Genomic DNA, 16,729 nt, shown 5'->3' with positions numbered 1-16,729 from the left:
GCTATATAGTAGGGTATAGTAGACATTGATTCAATTGCAAAATCGGAGTAGACCGAAGCCATTGCCACATCTTCAAATATCAAAGTGGCGAAAATAATGAAAGGTCCACGGTGATGTCTGTCCGGTTCACCGGTTTAATTCTTTTTTTTCTTCTTTTCTTTTTAATGTATGTTGTATTTTTTATTTAATTATCTGGGGGTGGAACTAAACCTCCCAAAAGAATTAAAAAAAGAAAAAGAAAAAAGACCCCTGTTAGCCCATGGAGCCTGTATCCGTACACAGCTATACAGGGGGGCCAAAGGAACGAGTACACCCAACAGCGACTATTTTGCTGTTTTTCTCTTCATTTAAGACTGTGTGTGCTCCAGGCTTCTTTTCTTTTTCTAGAGTTTCCGAGATCTATAAACCTTGCCCACCCCTTTATACTTCCTTTCCGTGCTCCATTGGCTCTTTGATATACAACTCTATATCCCCACTATCAAACTTGGTTTGAGCTTTCTGGAAGCTTGGTCTCTATAAATTCGTTTGTACATGTTATCGAAAATGGCAACACACGCAGAATCATACGCAACACTGCCATCAGAACGACAAAGCAAAATGAAAATCGACGCCTTGCTAAATCCAGGCGACGGAGATGATGACTCTCCACGTACCCAACACGCTTCTATCCCATCCCATCGTCATAGCTACCATCAGCCCTCACCAAGCTTCCCCCAAGCCCAAACTACTGGTACAATCGGAACTACCACGACACCAGCCCAGGCGCACTATCCAATACAACCACAGCAACAACCCAGAGCAGCAGCACAAACGCCAGTCACCACAGCGTAAACCCACCCCAATCCCACCAAATGTTCTTCACATATCGGCCCTCGGCCACGGGCAATCGCGCGAGCGGAAGTACAAACCAAAGCTCGCTCTCGACTCCCTCCTCGCCAGACCCCTACCATTCTCGCGAGCGCTTCTCCAGCGTCTCCAGCTCTTCCTCTACTAACGGCGACCGCCGCCGGCCTCCTCGTCCAAAGTATGAGGAAGAGGAAATGTACTTCATCTGGTACCACCGGGTCGACTTGTGTCAGGAGTGGAAGGAGGTCCGTGAGGCTTTCAATCGGCAGTTCCCGGACCGTCAGAGACGCGGCTTCCAGGGTATTCAGTGCAAATTTTACCGTTTCATCAAGGAGAAGAAGTGTCCCACTCTCCGTGAACAGAGGCGTATGCGGGATGGGGAGTTTTTGAGGGAGGGTGCTTCTGCTGCGTTGGCGGGAGATCATGGCTCTGCGCCCAAGTTTGGGGTTAGGGAATATACCAATGTTTGGTATCCTTGGATGAGGAAGGATAGAGATGTTGCGTTGCGACGGATGTGATTTTTTTTTTTTGGTTTTTTAACGTTCTGGGAGGTCAATTTGTCTGTCTTTTGTTTTTGCGTGGGTCGGTCTTCGTCTTTATTTAAGATACCTCTTGTTCAGCGTGGGAGGTTTTGTTGTCTTTTTGATGTTCTCTCGTTTACTCTCCTCCACTCGGGTTCCTGTCGTTTCTTTGTTCACCTTCGCTTCCTACCAGGTCCACGGGTTTCTGGGTCATATAATATCTACAATACGTTGTATGGAGCAATCCGTACTTGTGAGAGTCAATATCAGTTGGATTAGATCTAGATATGACCATCATAGAGTCGTTGAACTTGAATTAAAATCATTTCTTAAGCTTTTATGTTTAACCGGTATGACGCATCACATCATTTCCCAGGGCTGAATTTTCATTACCTTCTCTTTGCATTATCGTTCAACATCCTCAGACAACTCCCCTTGCTTTCTGTCCTTCCCAATCACGCATACTAGGCCAATAATCTTTCCAAATTCCGAGTAATGTACATGGTTCTTCCTCACCTTATTCGATATCCAACACCGTCCAGCCTTGTTTCACCTCTCACAGCTTATACCTGAAACCGTTGAATGGAACCCGTTGAGAATGTACATTCGTTTTTCACAATGTATATGCAGCATCGATCATGGCCATTGTGTTCTTCCCTGGAAAAATATCACTCACGTTTTGATTATCCGTACAGCCGGCTAATACAGCCGGCCAGACCGTGCTAAGAAAAGAACCTATCCACAGCCCGGCCAATCCCTCAGATCCGTCGATCGTGGGGTCTGCAATCCTTCATGCCAAGGCAAGTGTATTCCGAATCGGTCCTCTATACAATATACTAAGCATGAAGATCTCGGGTCTTCGGACCAAGTTGCGTAAACGTGTGACTACTTCTCACTAAAGCTTCCAAGACTGGGACCATGGGCATGTTAGGGGCTTAGGCTGAAGGATTTTATTGTTGACACATGGTGCGGAGTTCGGAGTACGCAGTACGGAGTACTTAAGTGCCGTGGCATACAATATAAATTGGGGGGTCAACTGCTCATTTCAATCGGGTGATTTGTTCTCTCTTTTTTTTTCTTTCTTCATATCTGGCTAATGTAGTTAATCAGCGATAGATGAACGCGTCTAATGGAAATCATACCTAGAATACGGAGTAAACGATGTAGACCCGCAAAGTCCGTACCTAGTTGACTGTGATGAGTCTAGGCGATAAGGGAAAGACAAAATTGACATGTCCCGCTTCGGCGTTTGCTTTTATCGTCATATTTTTATTTACTTTTTATTGTTTGATCTACAACCCTCAGATACTCCGTACTTCATGTGCCAAAGATCAAATCAAATGCAATTGGGCCCAATCCTGCTTCCTAACGGGCTCGGGAATTATCAACCACGAGTCCCATGAGATTTTTTTACTCCCTCAAAAATAGATCCCGATCCGTCTCAACCGCATGATTTCCCGAGGCACATTGTATGGTTATTTTGGGCGGGGCTTAGGCGTAGTAAAGGGGCTGACCAGTCAAGTGTGTTCGGTTGCCTCTAGAACAAAAAAATATATGAATCTGTCAATTGACAGAACTTTGATAGTTAGAGATATGTAGGTCGATATAGAGTGCTTCTCCAGAAGAATGTTGATGTAGATCTACTTTGGGGTATGTTTTGCACAACACGGACCTACCAAGTATCAACTTGAAAGCGAATTGGATCTTTCACATCCAGTCTACACCAAACAATATAGGTAACATGAAAGGTGCAACAGGAGCGATATAGAAGCACAGCTTGTGTCACAGTGATACAGGAACCAATCTTGATTCTCAAGTCGAGTACTACATAATTGGGGCAACTTGCATGTTTCTCGTGCAAGTATATTATGGCACAAACAACGGAAAAGTTCCCTCAAATTTAGACAACCCAGATCCACTGACGCAGTACGGAGTAGTTCGCACTAAAGTACTCCGTACTCCACATTGACTTCTAATTGACCACTCTCTTCCGCGAATCGCATCAGCACTAATACGAAATGAGCAAGAGAGTACTGCCGTTTCCGACATAGCTCGGGACTAAGTTAATCTAGGTCTACCAATTACGACGGATTCTTATGTACGGAGTACGGACATACTCCGTACTCGGCACGGGATACTACAATATACCATGTGGTCCCCTGGCGCACCGTCTTCTTCTAGATTGCTCGGGGATTTTGTATCTTGCCAAGGTTGTGCAAGGATGAGCATGTGAATAACAAAATGTTGTACAATTGTCACGGTTGACCTGCATGGCCATGTTGGATTTTTCCTACCACTGTAGCAGCTGCTATATACCGTACACGTGGGCTTCTACACTCCTCGGTGGTTTCTGTGTTTCCACTCTAGGGCTCTCAATTGAATGTCAACTTGTGTTTCATTGATTGGGCTACGGTAGATAGAATCATGTCCTAACAAAAGGATGAACCCTTAACTGAAATAGCCATCGAAAACAAATAGAAAAAATCTCAATCCAGAGAAGTCTTTTTGAACTCATCCGCTTCACTGTCTTGAAACCAATGGCCATGATGAACCTCGACGCGGTTGTGGCCATCAATGGATATTAGGCTCATACCCGTTTACTCCACGATAATGTTAGACAGCATCTGGTTGGGCTCATCAACAAAGTGGAATCCCTCGGCACGAGCGCATCTGGTGCAACGACTGGTCAGTAAAGGAAACCATCCGAAAATTGTAAACCAGACACATACGGGTCAGCTTCAAAGCTGGCAATGCAGTCATATGCCCCCTCTTTGATGTTTTGCAAGAATTCCCAACCTTCATGGAGATCGTAGAAGAAGATGTAGACATCGACCCCAGACTGGGAAAGACAGGTCAGTAGGGACACAAGACATACAACTACTGGCGTGCAAACTTGCCTCGGCTTGCTTGATCAGAATGTGATCGAAGCCCTTGCTACCCCAGGAAGGGTTGGCGGCAATACCTAAGATCTCTTCATTGTCGCTACTCTTGAAGCCAGTGGGAAGACCGGAGAGACAAACAACACGCGATGCACCCTCTGCGACTCGCTTGGAAAGCTCAGAGTTGTCGTGCAAACCATGCTCAGGCATAGAAACAGAAAGAACGAGTTCGCCATCACCATCGTTCACCTTGATTCCATCAGAGTGGTTCTCATAATATCTGACGCAGTCGTCTTGCTCAACAAACTGCACAATGACTTCACCATTTTCACTCCATGCGCGTTCAATAGCACCGCCGTAGACAAGATGCAGAATGCCGGAGATATTGGCCCACTCTGGAAGGTTTCCGAACACAATGCGACGAGGAGGTCCAGCAGGCACAACCTTTGGTGCAACCTGCTTCTGCGAATGCAGCAGCCGGACTTGTTTCATGAAATCCGCTGGGGCCGTAACACCCCTGGGCTTCTGGGAGGAGCCAGTGGACTCCTGATACTCGACAGACTCGGCCTTCTGCGATGTCTTGGAATCAACAGTGGACTCGTTGCCTGCATGCTTGTTTCCGGCGCCAGCTTTGGTGGGAGTACCAACGGCCTTTTTGTTTTTAGCGGCGAGATCCTTGGTGGAAACGTTGTCGGCGGTGTTACGACTCAGTTCAGCGTCTTTCTTGGGCTCGTTGATGTCCTTGCGAGGAGCGCTCTCCAGAGGCATATAACCGACTCCATCCTTGGGTCCAGCAGACTCGGTAGCAACAGGAACAAATGGTTTGGCACGTGGATCAATGCCAAAACTCTTCTGAGCGGCAGCGGGAGGAGGAGGAGCAGTAGCGGCGTTCTTCTCCTATGGAAAGCCAGTGTGAGACAGAAGTAACGAAGATAGATGCGACTTATCCTAGAGAGTGACAGAGATTGATGGGAGCCACGAACAATACCAGAACAGGGAAGGGAAACAAGTCACAGAGAGGAGAACATGAACATGCAATGGGAAAGGTCAGAGTGTAGACAGGGGTGTGGATGGAAAAAGAATACGACATACCTTTCCGAGCGGCATAGGCTTTGAAATACCCTTTTGGATATCATGAAGGTTTGGCATGTCATCCGAGACACCAAGCTTAGCGGAACGACGAGTAGCCAGCTGAGCAGACACAGTCTCCACGCCAGCAAGGCGGTTTGCACGAGCCTTCTTACGTACAGCGAGCGGAGCATGAATACTCTCCTCCAGGCTGATCATCTTGCAACTGGAGATGACGTCGTAGATTACCTTGGTGGTCAGGCGAAAATTGGCCTGACGCTCAATCGAGATCGGGGCGAGACCGTTAGGTCCAATCACAACAGGCTTCTCCATGATGAAAGATAATACCATGGAGGAAAAGGGGGAGGAGAATAAGAAAAGCACAATTTATCGGACGCGTCTGAGAGTCGAGTTGGGCAGGCACGTGTTGACCGTGGCTCTTTCCTAAATCGTTTGTGACTGTGATCCTTTTGAGGTGTGGACGGAGAGTCAAAGGCTTGTTGGATTTGGACATCCGTGACTTCTACTTCACCAAGTCCAACAGAAGAGTCATTGTTATGAGGCACAACCTATACCTATCAACGTCTTCAGTTATAGTCTTTGCAAAGAGTCACATTGTTTTCTGTCGAACAAAGAAATCTCCCAACAAGGTGGTTTCATTGCTCTCTTAGAGCATGCTTGTGCTGTCATCAACCGGCTTGAATTTTGGATGATATCTTGTTCATCAAGCTAGCTGCTATACTGATTAGGTAGAAAGGGAGCTGTGATACCTTTCAAGCTTTTCAATATTTTTCTTCATAGCTTTAGTGATCATCTCCCAAGAACAATTAGCCCGTATCTGCATCATAAAACCCCTTGAATGCAAACGCAAAGTGAATTGCCCTTTCTAGTCTTGCCTTTTTCAAGTTTAATACCGAACCTCCCTATCCCTCGCCCACCTTCGAGGTCCATCCGAACTTCACGATCCTATTTTGGTCTTGTCGTTAAAGTTTAGACTCACGTCCATGTTCTTTTGCCTCACAAACCACGCATTAACAATCGCCCATTCTGCACTAGGATCATTGAATTCAATCTGAATGGATGTCCAGGTTAGTCTCAAATCTCATTTTAGAACCAGAGTCTCCCACCTTGTATCTGAGAAATAACGATGGTATCAGCTTATAAATCTCAAGCAGACTGATATTCTTGCCAATGCAAATCCTTGGACCAGCCCCAAAAGTAAATGTCGCACGAAGCATCTTCTGTTTTCTGTCCTGGAACTCGAGCTCAGACTCGGTATCCATCTTGAGCCATCGTTCTGGAATAAATGACTCTACATCTTCCCCAAAGATCCGGTGACGATGGATTATCCACGGATTAGCACCAACTATCGTCCCGGCCGGTAGAAATGGGCCATCGGGAAGCTGGAGTCCCTCAGCGGGTACAACCCGCTCAAGCATCAATCCCACGGCTGGGTGAAGGCGTAATGCTTCTTTAATTACTGCATCGAGGTAAGGGAGTTGCTCTTGGCTTTGCTTCCACGAGACAGGTAAAGTGATCCGGTCTTGCTCAAGGGCGACGGTGAGCTCTTGATGCAGTTTCATACTTACTCGGGGGCTCTTCAGGGTGTAATAAAGTATTGCTCGGAGAGAAATCGCCGTTGTGTCAGAGCCGGCATTCAAATTGCTAATCGTATATGAAAGGACTTGGTTATCGTTGACAACAGCCGGGTGTTCCTTTTTTGCTTCTAAAAAACGATCGAGAAAGTCCTTCCGTTTATTGGCCATTGGTGACGTGCCTTTCTGGTTCAGTCGTTCGTCTATTCTGGCGCGAGCAAAGCGAGCCACAGCTCCGGTTGAGCCCCCTTTGAAAAAGCTCCTGAGAGGGTTCTTGATGAAAAGGTAGTCAAGCCATGGCATCTGCCCAATCTAATACTCAATATAATCAGCTTTCGAGCCGATCATCCGAGGCGTCACATTACGAACCTTTCCGAAATAGTCGAACATATGCTCCAGTGCAATGATGATTCCGTCGATATCAGTTCCTTTCTCGAGGAACCCAAGTGGTTTACTGAATGTCAATTCTCCGATGACATCAAATGCGTCTGTATGAGCTACGTTGGCTCCTATTTTGACATCTAATAGGGAGAAATAGACCACTTACAGTATTGCAGCCAAGTGGCAATATCGCATACTTTTGCTTCAGCCACAAACTCATCCAGTCTCCCAAATAAAGTATGAATAGTCTTATCGACAAAAGGCTCGAACTCGGTCAAAGTACTCATTGAGTAAGCTGACGAGATAGGCTTTTTTATAGAAGCATGGAAAGCTTCATCGGTTGTAGTAAATAGTGTAGGTGTCGGTCTGCCTTTGGCAAGCTGCTGCTGAACAGAATAGAAATTTGTCTTGCGAGTATTAGTGTGGAGATCAATCAGTTGTAGTTCGAACCCACCTTTTGATATCCCTTATTGGTGCCATATATAGTTTTCAACGCATCCAAATTCCGTACACTGACCACGTTGGGTCCTAGTCGAACATAGTCCCCGTGTTTTTTATGGAGACTGTAAAGCGTCACTTCTGTACGACCATTGGCAACATCGATGAACCTCCAAAGGTTCGTTATCTTAGCTAAAAATGGCCCGGGGATTGACGCTGCTCCTGGTTTGAGATAATTGCGAGTGAAATGAACTAAAGCAAGGGTGAGGAGGATAGTTGGTAGATGTGACCAAACTGAGATGAATGCTTCTGAGGTGATGGCCATAGTGAAGTCCACCGAAATGAGATCCTGGGTAGTGTGCTACTAGTACAAGGGATCTTGCCACCAGATAGTCCTTGTGGAGCGAAGTGATAAGGTTATTACGTAATCACTATGTGCTGTTAGCTACATAATCACCGCCGAATTTAGACTCGGGTGGGTTATATCACGTGATAAATAATTTCAGTGCCGGGCTTAGCGTATATCTACTGCCGGCAGAATTATTCTGCTATTTCTCAGCGATGACATTTTTGCTGCATTGGAATCCTATGGATTTGGACCTCATATATGATCCAGGTCACGTGACGTATACCCGAGCTCTTATGATATGGGTTGTTTCGCTTCGCTTCGTAATAATTAGTTACTACGTGTACTGTTTATACCTTGGACCTTGTATGGAATGCGGGGAAAAGGGCTAATTCCGCCCTTCTAGTCACCCGCGGAATAGGCCTCGCCTGGTGACCTTGCGGCAGTGCTCTGTATACTTCAGTTGGATGTTGTTTCCGCACTATATAGCCGTGATAGTACATTGATGACTATATAGGCTCGGTGCATGACCTCAAAGGTGGGGACATTGAAAACATCAGTCACCTATTAATTTGTTTAATCCTCATAAAGATCTCTCCAACAAAACTATCAATCCAACGAAGACACCAAAAGGTAAGGAAGTCTATATAACAAGAATAAGTAGAATGGGTATCTGAGTGGAGAACATTAAAACTTCTACGACGGAACGGGTATACTTTCGAAGCCTTTCTGCCCGGGTTTACGGTCTTCAACAATAACCTGAAGGCCACGACGGCCGCAGAAACCATCATTGCCCGCAACTCGATCAACGACTTGGAAAGATCCACCATCCTGCGTAGCATCTGGAACCCACACAGTCTCCTGCACAGTTTGGCCAGGAACTTCTGCGCGGCGGGGATTGTTCCAAGGAAGACCAACAAGGTGATTCCCTAGGTTGTGGAGGAACGAGTATAAGCCCTCAAAGCGGCGGGTGACTCCGAGCCAGGAGAGGGTGCGGCGATCATAAGCGGTCCGCACGAATGGATTCATGTAGATGCCCGTATCGGTGATATCGTCGACGTTGGTTGGTGGGTCTTGGATGTCCGCGTGGATGAGGCAGCATTCAGACGCCTCCCAGAACAGATCTTTTCCGGAGCGGAAGCGTGCTGGGTTGGGGGTTGTAGGCGGCGAACCGGTTTGGAAATATTTGGCATCAAATGCCACCATTCCGCCCCAGCAGCTACGCACTCGCACTGCGTCCTTGCCGGCCAGCACATCGCTTCGGCTCTCGCCTTTGCCGGATGATGTGAACCATGGGTAGAAGGGGAGACCCATGCTGTAACCTTCAAGATCGCGGGTGGCATATGTATCATAGAATTTGATAGGGTTGTCGAAGTCTACGGCGCAGGCTGCACGGTATTGGGCGACACCGTCTTCGTTGGCGTTTGTTGAGAATAAAAGCTGAGGGACATCGGCAGGGTGGAAGAGGATGTCGTTCAGATAGAGTAGCTTATCGAATTTCATCTCTGGGTGGTCGGTCAGTGGCTGTAGTGCTCGGTTCCGAACCTGGGCCAGATATTCGATGCGCTTGATTCGCTTTGATCCACCGGGAATGGTCACAGTGGGTATAGTTTTCGGGTCAAGGTGCTTTTCAGAAACAACGGATTTCTGGCACTTCACTTGCTTCTCTAACGCGCGTAATGCACGCTCTCCCTCCTCACCACTGTCATTCTCGTAGATACTCAGGAACACATTGTCAGGTCCAAGCAGATCAATCAATTCCAGGAGTTGTGCTCCCCATTGGCCCTGAGCAAGCTCGCCACCACTATCATACAGACTTGCTGCGATAAAAATCTTTTCCTGGCGGGGATTTCCTCGTCCGGGATATGAGCTCTCAAGTAACGATTTGCGGAGTGTAGAGTAATGTGCGGGGAGGTGGGTATATGACGGGAAGAGTATCGAGGTGAAGAGTGCGAGAATAAAAATGATGCCGGCGACAACGGGGAGGTAGCAACAGCGGCGAATACAGAAGCGTCGAGAACAGCTTGGTCGTGGTTTCCCTGCGAGGGCCGGTCTAGAAGGATTGTTCAGACGGCGATAACCCGCTGACGCCGAAGAGATGATTCGGGAGAGCCAGCCGCCCTGGCGTTGGCCAAATTTGGACGAGGAAGGAACTTGTGCTTCAAAATCATCCTCGTCGAGGTTGAACGTCCCCTGCGAGTCAACTGAGGACCGTGAGGCAAGCTCCCACTCATCGGGATGAAGTAGTCGTGCAGTCATGGTGGTTTTTGTGTCCAAATGGGTATATACCCTTGGGACTATCTTCAACTGCAAATTGATCCAATAAAGTGGCACAAAGTAGCCATTATCTATGGTAGTCAAAAAGCAACTTGTTTGATGATTTTCCCCGTTGTCCCGGGGCCCCATGGATAACTTACATCATCAACATAGTCACGTGATATTATCGGGCAAGTATATGATGTACAACATAGAGCCCAAATGTCACTGCAATTCGATATATATGATTTTAAATAGAAAACAAAACATTGAGAGTAATAACACAGTTGATATTTACTCCATGTATCTCACAATTGGGGTAATCCCATCAAAAATATATGTGTAACATGATATTTTGATGGAAGTTCCGGTATGTAGTGACGTAGCTGAGGTTGGGGCATTGCCTGTTGTCTTCACCCAGATGAAATCATTTATCTTTCCGCTCACTCTGTGCCTCCTCTTGCTTTGAAATTCTTGACCTTCCACCTTAAATCTACTCACTTGTCCAAATATTTGCGGCGTGGTGACTGAACATACTTCAATCTGACATTATAACATTGCTTCCCCGCATTCCACAGCCTACCATGTCGCAATCACAATTTAAATTTGCCAACACAGATGCCAAAGTGCCGAGTGATGCCACGGGCACTCCTCCAGCAGAGTTTACTATCAATGCACCGGCTTCCACAGATATATGGGCCCAGCCCCCTTCTACCTTTCGCTTCTCAGCCCCGATCTTGTACCGGTCGATCCCACTGGAGTCGTTCAAGCGGATCCGTGTTGCCTTCAATGCCCCTTGGGAGAAGAACTATGACCAGGGTGGCGTGATCCTCGTTTTGAATACTGCAGATGGTGGCCAGAAGTGGGTGAAGAGTGGCATTGAACTCACCCGCGGCAGACCCCACCTCAGCGTCGTCGCCAAAGACAACTGGGCGGATTGGAGCTTGCTCCCTGTGCCCTCAGGTGGTGGTGCAGCAACTCTCGAATTGGTCAAGGAGAAGGACAACAGTTTGTGGATCTATCTTGTCGAGGGTTTGCAGAAGTCTCCTATCCGGGAGGTCACTTGGGTCTTTGGGGAGGAGAATGTGAAGGACTTGTGGGTTGGTCTCTATGCTGCCCGGCCATCAAGTGAGGGTGAGGGCGAGCTGCCTGTCCGTTTTGGTTGTTTGGTCATAAACCAGGAATAGATCCACGGGATGTTCTTAGTTGGGTACCCCAATATGTAGATGGTGATGGCCACTGCGAACAATCATGATATACATATGACGAATAGGATAGCTAAAGCAGTAACATAAAGCAAGGGTACCATTGACCATATTTTGTAAGGATCTGTCTAGGTAAAAATAAAGATACCGGCTTGCTGCAGACATACTATGGCTCCACTATGTACGTGCCAAAGATGGCCAATATGGTGCAGATCCCGATGTGTGGATAACTTCTAGGTGGTCATTGGGTGCATTACTGGGATAATTGATGATAATTTATACACATCTACAATTTATACTGCATTCCTGTATTCCTAGCTATAGATATGTGAATTATAGATTTGGGGTCTTGTTTCTGTTCCTGTTTTCATTTTAATACTACAAGTACGCGACGGATGCTATTGTATATTTGTAAATTACCTTATTGGAAACCCTAAGTCTACTTAAGTCTATACCTCTCCAATCGGACTTATCTGATCCTACTATATCTACAACATATACATATCCCGATAATCGGGTGTATGCACTGCACAAGCCCTATCTCAGAAGCCGAGGTAACACCAGTCGCGTGTTGATATGACACATGTGGAGAAAATTCAATTTGAGATTCCTTTTCCTTTCATCCGTCAAATTCCGGTTCAACTACGGAGTACTTGATCAAATGTTGTACGATAGAAGCAGAAGGGAAAATGATATAGTCTCTCGGATCAAGTGACTTTGACATTCCGGTGGTATGTTTTCCTAGATCGGAGTTAATTGGGGTAGCAATGCGTGTTGATGCCAGATAGTGGAGACATTTCTATGCTGTACTATATGTAAAAATTCCTCTTTGATTCTGTCTTTGATGGTACAAAATAGAAGGAAAAAAAATACACAACAAAAGTTAACAAATATAATATAAAGAAAATCTACATCTTATCTGATGAAATGAACCAGGAAAAAGTGACTTGGCAGTACCAAAGACTTAGCGCATGCCACCGAGTGAACAAAGGTATCCCGCGGGTACCCCTCCAACTGTATTAATGATTTGCCCTGAGCACTCCACCTTTTTTTCCCCTCTGATTTCCCTTTTTCACAATATCTTCCCATAACTTTGGGATATATACGGAGTACACTGGACATGGGATTTCCACGTCCCAAATGACTGTGACACTGTCGAACTGGTTTGGACATGGAATGCTAGAGATGAGCTGAGATCCGACCTCAGCCTCTCACCTCACGTCTCTGCCACAGACCCCATCAACGTGCATAAGTGCGACCGACGATCGGGCTTGGTGTCATTTTGCGCACTCATACGACCTGCAGGCCTGAACTCTTCAAGCCCAGCTTCCCCTTACATTTGGGCGTCATCTTCCGAAGCACGGCGGATCCCATATCCAAGTCTACCCCATATCGGCCTACCGGATCCTGCTTCTTACATACAATAGCCCTTCATGAGTCAAACCCAGGCAAGCGCGCTTCCACGACTTTTCACATATCGCGCCCCATATTTATTTCCTTCTTGCCTTGTCCTAACCCGGTCTCTGATTCGCTGTTGACAACTCGTGTTGTTTCTTTTTCCCTGCGGACCTGACTGGCTCGGGCTACAAAGTACTTGCTAATTAGAGTGGGCTTTCGTCCCTTTTATGTGATACGCCCGCCGCTTCTTACGTCTGATGTCGCATGAACTCTTTTTTTTTCGGATGATCTGTTTTCCGCCTAATCGCCGCTTTCAAGATCGCTCTCTTTTGTATATGGTTTCTACCAATCCCAAACCGAGATCTTTCGCTGGTTATTCCTACATGGATGCTGTCCACTAAAGAATATTCCTGTTGAAAGTATACGATCTTGTGGTTACGGTGCGTCGGTCACCGAGATGCCACTTCTCGATCCACGCTCAGAGCCATCCTACGGCACTATTGAACACGAACACAGCAGAATGGAGGATGAAAGAGATCAACTGTTGCAGGATGAGGTCGAGGGTCAGTCTAGTGGACTGTCCACACCGGATGAAATGCAGGAGGGAGTTCAAAAGATCGAAGCTATCAATATGACTTGGACAGCGAAGTCTTTAATGATAGCCTACGTCAGGTCCGTGTGGCTTGCAGCCTCGTGCTTTTGCTGAACCCCTGCTGACTTGGCGTACAGTATATTCCTCATGGCATTCTGCACATCACTGGAAGGTCAGACTGTAATGTCGCTGTCTGCATATGCGACGAGTGCATTTAGTCAACACTCATTGATCTCGACCGTGCTAGTTGTTCAAAATGTGGTCAATGGTAAGACTTTTACTACCCCGCTTCAATGCAAGGAGCGGCTGCTAATCTATAATCGATCTATAGCTGTCATCAAACCCCCTATGGCCAAGATCGCCGACGTATTCGGTCGCTTCGAGGCTTTCTGTTTGAGTATCCTTATATACATGCTGGGATACATCCAAATGGCCGGATCTACCAACGTCCAGACCTATGCCTCTGCTCAAATCTTCTACTCTGCGGGCTCGACGGGGTTGCAGATCCTTCAACAAGTCTTCATCGCCGACAGCAGTGACTTACTGAATCGTGCCTTCCTTGCTCTTCTGCCCCAATTCCCGTTCCTGGTTACAGTCTGGCTCGGGCCGACCATTGCGGGGGTGGTGCTGCGCACTAGCTCATGGCGATGGGGTTATGGGATGTGGGCTATCATCTTGCCTGCATCCTTCTTGCCACTCGCCCTTACGCTGCTCTTCAACCAACGCAAGGCCCAGAGATTAAATTTAATCAAAAAGCGAACCAGAAGACGGACGAACTTGCTCAGCGTCATGCGTCGGACCTGGTACGATCTGGATGTGGGCGGACTCACCCTTTTGTCCGCTGCTGTCACATTAATTTTGGTACCTTTGACTCTGGCGGCCACTGCAAAGAACGGGTGGAAGAGCGTCAGTATTCTGGTCATGATCGCGCTTGGTGTTGTTTGCCTGTGTCTGCTACCGCTCTGGGAGTCTTCAAGGAAATTGGCTCCCAAGCCCCTGCTCTCTTTACATCTTCTCAAGCAGAGGACTGCTCTTGCCGGCTGTGCATTGGCGTTCTGGTATTTCAGTAAGCTAATTATTCACTCGACCTTCGAGCTGCCGTTGCTAACCTTACCTAGTGGCCTTTTACTTTTCTGTTCAGCCTTATCTCTATTCCTACCTGCAGGTTGTACATGGGTACGATGTTGCCACTGCCGGCCGCATCACGCAGACCTTTTCTTTCGCCGCCACCATTTCTGCATTCGGCGTCTCAATTCTTATCAAGTATACCCGACGATACCGCATCTACATTACCATCGGATGTGTCGTATACATGACTGGCCTAGCCCTTATGCTCCTATACCGAAGAGAACGAGCCTCGCACTTCCAAATTCTCGGCACACAAGTCCTAATCGGCATTGGTGGTGGCCTAGTCAACGTGCCCGTCCAACTAGGCGTCCAAGCATCCGCCAGCCACCAGGAAGTCGCAGCAGCCACTGCGATGTTCCTGACTTCCATGGAGATGGGCGGTGCAGTCGGCGCTGCCATCTCCGGGGCCGTTTGGTCCTCGGCCATCCCACACAAACTTCTCCGCTACCTCCCCGAGGAAAGCAAGAGTCAAGTTGCTGATATCTTCGGCAAGCTGACCACCGCTCTGTCGTACCCAATGGGATCTGCAACTCGCATTGCTATTAACCGTGCGTACCAAGAGACCATGAACCGGCTGTTGACACTGGCTGTCATCGCCACCCTCCCCCTGATCCCGTTAAGTCTTCTCATGGTCAATTACAAACTTGACAAGGTAAGTTGCCAAACAGTGTTTTCTGATGATCTTTTCTGACTTGATTCTAGATGGGCTCCGGTAGTCCCAACCCCCGGGGTGACTCGGTTCCAGTTGAGGCAGAGGTAGAGCCTAGCCCAGATGACAGACACTCCAAACGAACATAACCCCCAGCATTCCTGCGTGCATTCCGCACGGCGATCACGATCTTACGAACTGAGCTTTTTTGTGTGACTGTTTCATGGCTCACATTTTGTTATTGCATCTCGATACAGACCAGCAAGCGACATTTTGGTTTGTTTGAGCAAGGTACGGCACATCGATACATTCTCTGCGAACTGGACGACCCAGTCCATCATTTGCATTTGGCGTTATTATTTGCTTTATTCATGGGGTTAGACGTATCTAAGGCTGTAACATTTCAAGAGACCTGTATACCTGTAGATCAGGCATCTGTACACTAAAGCCAACTTCCGAGCCCAAGCGATTCCGATCCGGCCGGCTTGCCGCTCCAAAACCTTTCGGGCTGTAACAGGTCTCCTGCAGCTATGGCCCAATGGGGTCTCGATCATCTGCAACGGTCAGAAATAAAGTTAATGCCCCCTGGCACGCACACTAGACAAGGTACTTTGCATTGACTTATGTCAAACTGAAATGTCCTGGTCTAGTCTAGCCCGAATTTCACCCATCGCGGCCTTATATCCACTGCTATCCGTCACCGGAAGGCTTTGGATTTGGAGACTTTATTTCAGATCTTGAAAGCCTATCAAGACCCGTCAAGATTGAATCAGCTCCTATCTCCTTTCTCTTTGCTTTTGATACCCTACTTTGGAGTTCTTCCTCCCCCCAGCCCTTGTTCAGCTCGTATACCATCCATGGATATCCCCCCGGCCCCAGGTCCCGTAAGCACCACGTCTACCCATGTATATTACCCGTGCATGTACCTGCATATATGCATGCATGCATACCAGATACCGCGACGGGGGCTCTTGAAGGCACATTAGATATGAATTGGATTTGCCGGACACCCCTGGCCTGTGCATCTGCTTACTGTAAATGTATACTCCGTACTATACGGGGACAGGGGGTATGCACACTAGCATACAGATGTGCCATGTCAGCCGCCAGTCATTGTCCATCAACGAGAAGTCATTCTTAGTCAGTAATGTGAGCCAAGGACCTCGGCCACAAGATGATAGTTGGGGAGGACTGGATCTGGATCGGACTGCCAAGCTGTGATGGGAATAAGCCACCTACGGAGGACGGAGTTTAGACTAGAGTGCGGCGTACGGTTTGCATCGGACTGGACTGTATATGAACTATGGATACCGCGGTACGTATATATTATTGTATTCCTTAGATATCACACCGACGTTAAACGGCGGGTTGAAAGGGGGAGATTCAGGGCCGAAGGAAGACCGGGAACCCGTGACGATGAAACAGAA

At 47.4% G+C, this 16,729-nt stretch overlaps 6 protein-coding genes across 6 annotated transcripts; 3 read left to right on the top strand and 3 right to left on the bottom strand.

The window, feature by feature from the left end:
• Positions 1-543: 543 nt before the first annotated feature.
• On the top strand, positions 544-1,364 carry N7500_002045 (uncharacterized protein; the record flags this gene model as incomplete). The annotated part of the gene is made up of 2 exons (XM_056673191.1): positions 544-649; positions 697-1,364. The coding sequence occupies 2 exons, from the start codon at positions 544-546 to the stop codon at positions 1,362-1,364; spliced, it is 774 nt and encodes a 257-aa protein (XP_056536710.1).
• A 2,600-nt stretch (positions 1,365-3,964) lies between these two features.
• N7500_002044 (uncharacterized protein) lies at positions 3,965-5,647 on the bottom strand (the record flags this gene model as incomplete). The annotated part of the gene is made up of 4 exons (XM_056673190.1): positions 3,965-4,037; positions 4,097-4,206; positions 4,265-5,143; positions 5,339-5,647. 4 exons carry the CDS (start codon positions 5,645-5,647, stop codon positions 3,965-3,967), a joined length of 1,371 nt encoding a protein of 456 aa, XP_056536709.1.
• Positions 5,648-6,272: 625 nt separating this feature from the next.
• N7500_002043 (cytochrome P450) lies at positions 6,273-8,053 on the bottom strand (the record flags this gene model as incomplete). The annotated part of the gene is made up of 5 exons (XM_056673189.1): positions 6,273-6,386; positions 6,442-7,221; positions 7,279-7,397; positions 7,457-7,697; positions 7,745-8,053. 5 exons carry the CDS (start codon positions 8,051-8,053, stop codon positions 6,273-6,275), a joined length of 1,563 nt encoding a protein of 520 aa, XP_056536708.1.
• Positions 8,054-8,770: 717 nt separating this feature from the next.
• N7500_002042 (glycosyltransferase family 69 protein) lies at positions 8,771-10,333 on the bottom strand (the record flags this gene model as incomplete). Its single annotated transcript, XM_056673188.1, has 1 exon — positions 8,771-10,333. One exon carries the CDS (start codon positions 10,331-10,333, stop codon positions 8,771-8,773), a length of 1,563 nt encoding a protein of 520 aa, XP_056536707.1.
• Positions 10,334-10,914: 581 nt separating this feature from the next.
• On the top strand, positions 10,915-11,517 carry N7500_002041 (uncharacterized protein; the record flags this gene model as incomplete). The annotated part of the gene is made up of 1 exon (XM_056673187.1): positions 10,915-11,517. One exon carries the CDS (start codon positions 10,915-10,917, stop codon positions 11,515-11,517), a length of 603 nt encoding a protein of 200 aa, XP_056536706.1.
• A 1,873-nt stretch (positions 11,518-13,390) lies between these two features.
• Positions 13,391-15,451, top strand: mirC (siderochrome-iron transporter MirC; the record flags this gene model as incomplete). Its single annotated transcript, XM_056673186.1, has 5 exons — positions 13,391-13,605; positions 13,663-13,793; positions 13,857-14,591; positions 14,644-15,305; positions 15,356-15,451. 5 exons carry the CDS (start codon positions 13,391-13,393, stop codon positions 15,449-15,451), a joined length of 1,839 nt encoding a protein of 612 aa, XP_056536705.1.
• Positions 15,452-16,729: the final 1,278 nt, after the last annotated feature.

The sequence above is a fragment of the Penicillium coprophilum genome (genome assembly GCF_028826855.1).
Source record: "Penicillium coprophilum strain IBT 35676 chromosome Unknown utg000002l_segment0_segment0, whole genome shotgun sequence".
Taxonomy (NCBI): Eukaryota; Fungi; Ascomycota; class Eurotiomycetes; order Eurotiales; family Aspergillaceae; genus Penicillium; species Penicillium coprophilum.
Note: the sequence above shows the minus strand (reverse complement) of the source record. Positions and strands in the feature narration are given on the sequence as shown.